Raw genomic sequence first — 7,161 nt, forward strand, 5'->3', positions numbered from 1 at the left:
GAAGTCCCAAAGTCGCAGTTGTTCTATCCCAGGCGGGCAGAGAAGGAAGGGTGAGACTGTGTAATGTTCTACCATCTTGTGTATTTTGCTGGGACTGTTCTATGTGTTTATTGTCCGCTTTGTGGTTCAATAAAGTATTGCCACGCTGTTTTACCCTCACCCTGTGTTGTCTGATTAGTGTTACGCCCACGGAAGACCTGGGGTCTTCACAAGCTCCTTCTTGTATATTTCCACTCCTGGCTTTAAAGTGAATGTGTCATCAGAAAATTACCTATCGTTTAAATTGGGTTTTTGTGTAAATTGTATTTTTTTCGATTTTTTTGCTACTTTTGGCAATGTTTTTTTCTTCCATATCACAATTTGTAATAAAAATAAAAATGATAATCTTGGAGTTTTCACACTCGTGATTGTGGCATTTCTACACTTCCTGTCGTTTCTGGAAATCCACATGTACATTTGCAGCAATGAGCAGACTCAGACCCTATCTTTTGTATTGAGGCTTTTAAAGGGAATTTGTCAGCAGGCTTTTGTTATGTAACATGAGAGAAGCATGATGTAGGTTCTGAGACCCTGATTCCAGCGATGTGTTACTTGCTGGGCTGGATACTGTCTTTTTAATAGAATTCTTGTTTTCTCTGCTACAGATGTAGCAGAGCTCTGAATGCTGAGCCCTGTATAGCCGTGCCCACACCACTGACTGGTAGCTTCAGGGGTGGATTAAGAGTAGCAAGGGCCCCGGGCAGTTTAGAAGACGCGGGCCCCGCCCTACCCCCCACCCACACACACACACACACACCTGATGTATCACATGTCACATGATCCCCTGTGATAGATCATGTGATAGTTCACGTGAAATTAATTTGGCACAATATTAATAATAATTTTTTTTAGGCTGTGTGCCCACTATGCGTTTAAGCGTTTCCGCAGCGGCAATTCCGCTGCAGAAACGCTTAAAAACGCTTGGTAGAAGGTCTGCCATGTTCCCCAATGATAATCCGCCTGTGCTGTGCACATGCTGCGGAAATTTTCGCTGCGGATTATCATTGCGGAAAAATCCGCAGCATTACCAATTATTTTGCGGAAGCGCTGCGTTTTCGCCGCCATTGACTTGCATTGGAACACATGGAATCCGCATCACTGCATCTGTACATGCAGAATCCATGCGTTTCAATGTGCGGATGGTACCCGGGTTTGGAGAAGAGGAGACTCTCCTCCAGACCCGGGTACCATAGTACCTGTAAAAAAAAGAATAAAATAAAAAATAAATATCATACTTACCTTCTGATGGCCCCCGGTGTCTTTATCCGATGCGTCCTGGCTTGCCGGCAGCTCACGATGGTCTGAAAAGGACCTGCCGTGACGTCATTTAGTCATGTGACGGGTCACGCGACCGCTGACGTCGGCAGGCCATCAGAAGGTAATTATATATTTATTTTTTACCATTCTTTTATGGTCACACTATATAAATCCATGCATGTTGCCGTTTGCATGGATTTATATAGTGTGACCAAGTTGTCAAGCACTTTCCAAGTAATGCTAAAATCGCTTGTCAACCCGCATGCAGAAATGCATGTGAAGAACGCTTCACATCCGCATGTCCCTGGCAGGAAAAACGCATGTACAATCCGCATGTGTTTTTTCTGCCAGGGAGATGCAAAAACGCTCAAAAAAAATCTGGAGCATTTCTGCATCGTGGGCACATAGCCTTACAATTAATGTATGACTCAATATGGAGCACATGTAGCCACCTATACACAGCGGGAGGCCGCACGTAGCCACCTATACACAGCGGGAGGCCGCACGTAGCCACCTATACACAGCGGGAGGCCGCACGTAGCCACCTATACACAGCGGGAGGCCGCACGGCGCCATCTATACACAGCGGGAGGCCGCACCGCACCATCTATACACAGCGGGAGGCCGCACGGCGCCATCTACACACAGCGGGAGGCCGCACGTAGCCATCTATACACAGCGGGAAACCACATGTAGCCATCTATACACAGAGGGAGGCCACGTAGCCATCTATACACATCAGGAGGCCGCACAGCGCCATCTATACACAGCGGGAGGCCGCACAGCGCCATCTACAGACAGCGGGAGACCACATGTAGCCATTTATACACAGCGGGAGGCCGCACGTAGCCATCTATATACAGCAGGAGGCCGCACGTAGTCATTTATATACAGCAGGAGGATGCACGGCACCATCTATACACAGCAGGAGGCCGCACGGTGCCATCTACACACAGCGGAAGACCACATGTAGCCATCTATACACAGAGGGAGGCCGCAAGTAGCCATTTATACACAGCGGGAGGCCGCACGGCGCCATCTATACACAGCGGGAGGCCGCACGGCGCCATCTATACACAGCGGGAGGCCGCACGTAGCCATCTATACACAGCGGGAGGCCGCACGTAGCCATCTATACACAGCGGGAAGCCGCACGTAGCCATCTATACACATCAGGAGGCTGCACGGCACCATCTGTACACAGCGGGAGGCCGCACAGCGCCATCTATACACAGCAGGAGGTTGCGCAGCGCCATCTATACACAGCAGGACTCCGCACAGCGCCATCTATACACAGCAGGAGGCCGCACGGCGCCCCCCCCAGAGACAGCGGGAGGCCGCACGCAGTCACGCACACACAAACATATACAGACATATACATACATGCATAAACACATTTGAAACACAAAAATACATATAAACAGACATCATACAATGATATCTGCCTGCACATACACACACACTCACTCAATCACACACTCACTCTCACACATACACACTCTCTCACACACACACAGACTCACCGTCCCCCGGCTCGGCTCCAGTCCTCCTGCTCTTTTCCGGTGCAGCACTGCATGCCGGGCACGCACTGCGTGACTTCACAGCTAGGAGACACGGCCGCGCACAGGGCCGTGTCTCCTAGTAGTGACGTGGCCGGGCCAGCACAGGGAAGTTAACAGCTGCAGTGCTGGCCCAGCTGGAAAAGTAGCAGCTTCCGTGCGCCGCTGCTGGGGGAGCGGTCCGGGGGCCCCCCCGCCACTGTCTGCCACTATGTGCCGCGGCGCCGCACATATAATGAGGGCAATCTGGCCATAGACACCCCGGAGCCCCGGACCCCCTGGAGGCCTGAGGCCCCGGGCGGTAGCCCGGATTGCCCTCATTATAATCCGCCTATGGGTAGCTTTCTGTGCATTCTTTGCCAATTAGTGGTGGGGGCGTGGTTACACATAGCAGTTGACTAGGAGGCACGAGACACATACTCCTGTGGTGATAATCTCCTGCTGATAAAACACTGATTTTATTGAAACAGCAACACAGCCTGATAAGTGACATTACTGGAATCAGGGTCTTAGCCCCTACATGATGCTGCTCTCAGATTACATAGCAAAAACCTGTTGGCAGATTCCCATTAATGAGTGTGTGTAAAGATCATTGAGAAGAGAGGGAGAGCAGGAGAGCTGTGACATCACCTATTGGTGGATCCTGTGTTATCAGCTGTGTATTGAGGTGTCATCTGTCATTCTATCATTCTATTGCTGCCTCTGATGATAAGGAACCTGCTGAAAACTCTTTCTGAAAAGACAGGAAGCATGAGTCTTAGGCCTCTTTCATGCGTCAGTATTTCAGGTACGTGTGACGACAGTTTCCACACATTACCGGAGACTCTGACACACGTAGACACATTCAAATGAATGGGTCTATGCACATGTCAGTGTGCTTCCACGGCCCGTGTGTCCTTGTGCTTTACACGCTGACACGGCCGTTTTTGGCTGGCAGCATGGATCACATGGACCCATTCAAGTCAATGGTCCATGTAAACACATAACGCTCAGTGTGACACGTACCGGCGCTTGGGAATCAGTGTACAGGTAGCGCTGTTCCCAAGCGCCGGGTGCTGAACGCTGCCCTCATCATGGTTCCCTGCCGGCGCTGCCATCAGCACCAGCAGAGACAGTGATGAGGGTAGTAGTATTCAGCTCCCGGTGTCTCCACCTGTAAAAATAAGAACAAAATAAAACAAGATAAAATCCATTTACTCACCTGTCCTAAGTGTCCCCCGCGGTAATCCGTGCGAGCCGGGGAGAATGACTCCTGCAGTGAGTGGCCTTTTAACTGCAGCTTAAAGTGCACCTGTCAGCAAGATTGTGCTCAGTAAACTACATACACTGTCAGGTGGGCGACATTACACTGATTTATATGATACCTTGGTTGATGAAATCCGTCCTATGGCTCTTGTGTAATCTTGTATGCTCTTATGACATCTCACTGTGCCTTCATTGACCTGCCTCTTATCTTACATAATGCATCTAGTAGTGTGGGGCTAGGTAAAATAGGAGGCAGATCAGTGAACGATCAGTGAGCTGTCATAAGAGCATACAGATGAATATGTAAGCAGAGCACCAGATAGAGCGCCCCCCACTGGCCGCCCCAGAGCACGAGCATATCATCATCTCCAATCTGAAAGTAAAGATTACACAAGAACCACAGGACGGATTTCATCAACCAAGGTATCATATTAATCAGTGTAATGTCGCCCACCTGACAGTGTATGTGGTTTACTGAGCACAATCCTGCTGACAGGTGCACTTTAAATAATCATATAATTTAGCGAGAAAACACCGGTTTCGCCCACAGATCTGCACGGCTGCAGCTTTAGGCCAGAATCACACATCTGTGTTTTCCTGAGTATGGACTGCGATGCACGGACGGGTCATGCGTCTCCTGACGCGAACTTGGCACCATCATATGCCTATAAGTCTATTGAATTGGGATCAGGAGACCCACAGCCGGTGCATGCATTGCAGTCGGTACTTGGACTGCGAAACAAATACCTGTGAATTGGAACATAAGCACAAGTGTATGAATAATATTATCGAAACTAAAATACTAATTCATGCAAAATTCCTAACTGATCCAAGTATGACGCCATCAGTGAGCAGATACTGGAATTACTACACAAGCAGGACTAAACACAATAAAGCAGATACCAAAACAGCACAAACACAAACAAGCTGAAAACATGGCTACACAAATAACAAACGTGACGATGAATCCCCCAGATACATCCACCTTGCCTCTCACTGGAATACTCATCTTACCTATATAATACCCAGAGGACCAGGTGAGAGACACCATTTCCTCTAAACTGAAATTGTTTAACTAGCAAAAGGTTACAAATAGGAAACAGCGGTGATACAAAGTATCTAATATGGAAGCCGTCCGCTATAGTGCTAGGAGGAAGGGCAGCAATATTAAACTTACTGCAAGTTTGATCTAGACGTCCATACTGCTGCCTCCATCGCACCAACTAATCTGTAATCCTAATGAATTGCTTAGTGTCCCCTAATCTCAGGGAGGAGAACAGAGGACCCTGGGAGATCCAATCCTCGGATTTCATGCACTAATGGAGGGAGGGATAGGAGTCGTCTCAAGCACTGACCTAATTAGCTGCCACAAAACACCTTAACAAAACCAACGCTATCACTATCTTACTATTCTGGCCTGCAATATATTCCTTCAGCGAATATTTATTGTTTTTGGGTTTTTCTTTGCTACTGTCTATGTGTCCCACTTCATATTTCAAGGGGTTATCCTATTTTAGTTTTAGGTTATCAGCCACAGCATCAGTCCATCAGTGGTGGTCGGTTTCTTAGGCAAGAAGCACAGTGTCTGCAAACTCTTTGTTATGCCTCATTCACATGTCCATGTTTAAACACGTACGCGAAAAACGAGGTACCCATGTCATCAGTGTATGGTCCGTGTGTCATCAGTGTGCGATCCATGTGTCATCAGCGTACGGTCCGTGTGTCATCAGTGTGCGATCCATGTGTCATCAGTGTACGATCCATGTGTCATCAGTGTACGGGCCATGTGTCATCAGTGTGCGATCCATGTGTCATCAGTGTACGATCCGTGTGTCATCAGCGTACGGTCCGTGTGTCATCAGTGTGCGATCCGTGTGTCATCAGTGTACGATCCATGTGTCATCAGTGTACGATCCATGTGTCATCAGTGTACGATCCATGTGTCATCAGCGTACGGTCCTTGTGTCATCAGTGTGCGATCCATGTGTCATCAGTGTACGATCCATGTGTCATCAGTGTACGGGCCATGTGTCATCAGTGTATGGTCCATGTGTCATCAGCGTACGATCCGTGTGTCATCAGTGTATGATCCATGTGTCATCAGTGTACGATCCGTGTGTCATCAGCGTACGATCCGTGTGTCATCAGTGTATGATCCATGTGTCATCAGTGTACGGGCCATGTGTCATCAGTGTACGATCCATGTGTCATCAGTGTATGGTCCGTGTGTCATCAGTGTACGGTCCGTGTGTCATCAGCGTACGATCCATGTGTCATCAGCGTGCGATCCATGTGTCATCAGTGTACGGTCCATGTGTCATCAGTGTACGATCCATGTGTCATCAGTGTATGGTCCGTGTGTCATCAGTGTGCGATCCATGTGTCATCAGCGTACGGTCCGTGTGTCATCAGTGTGCGATCCATGTGTCATCAGTGTACGATCCATGTGTCATCAGTGTACGGGCCATGTGTCATCAGTGTGCGATCCATGTGTCATCAGTGTACGATCCATGTGTCATCAGCGTACGATCCATGTGTCATCAGCGTACGATCCATGTGTCATCAGCGTGCGATCCATGTGTCATCAGTGTATGGTCCGTGTGTCATCAGTGTGCGATCCATGTGTCATCAGCGTACGGTCCGTGTGTCATCAGTGTACGGGCCATGTGTCATCAGTGTACGATCCATGTGTCATCAGTGTACGATCCGTGTGTCATCAGTGTGCGATCCATGTGTCATCAGTGTACGATCCATGTGTCATCAGCGTACGATCCATGTGTCATCAGTGTACGGTCCATGTGTCATCAGTGTACGATCCATGTGTCATCAGTGTATGGTCCGTGTGTCATCAGTGTGCGATCCATGTGTCATCAGCGTACGGTCCGTGTGTCATCAGTGTACGGGCCATGTGTCATCAGTGTATGATCCATGTGTCATCAGTGTATGATCCATGTGTCATCAGTGTACGGGCCATGTGTCATCAGTGTACGGTCCGTGTGTCATCAGTGTATGGTCCGTGTGTCATCAGTGTACGATCCATGTGTCATCAGCGTACGATCCA

The 7,161-nt window shown here is 48.7% G+C and overlaps 1 protein-coding gene across 2 annotated transcripts in view; it reads right to left on the reverse strand.

The window, feature by feature from the left end:
* The window catches only part of ARL13A (ARF like GTPase 13A), an 86,301-nt gene extending 80,905 nt beyond the window's left edge, over positions 1–5,396 (reverse strand). Inside the window, exon 1 of one of the 2 annotated variants that reach the window (XM_073639672.1) lies at positions 5,278–5,389. In XM_073639672.1, coding sequence (XP_073495773.1) covers positions 5,278–5,315 — 38 coding nt within the window. In that variant the 5' untranslated portion in view covers positions 5,316–5,389. Of the gene's footprint in view, positions 1–5,277 lie in introns of both variants that reach the window. The other variant, XM_073639670.1, reaches the window with a different exon arrangement.
* Positions 5,397–7,161: the final 1,765 nt, after the last annotated feature.

This window comes from Phyllobates terribilis, unplaced genomic scaffold (genome assembly GCF_046119375.1).
Source record: "Phyllobates terribilis strain yellow unplaced genomic scaffold, ASM4611937v1 Scaffold_7__3_contigs__length_470593459, whole genome shotgun sequence".
Taxonomy (NCBI): Eukaryota; Metazoa; Chordata; class Amphibia; order Anura; family Dendrobatidae; genus Phyllobates; species Phyllobates terribilis.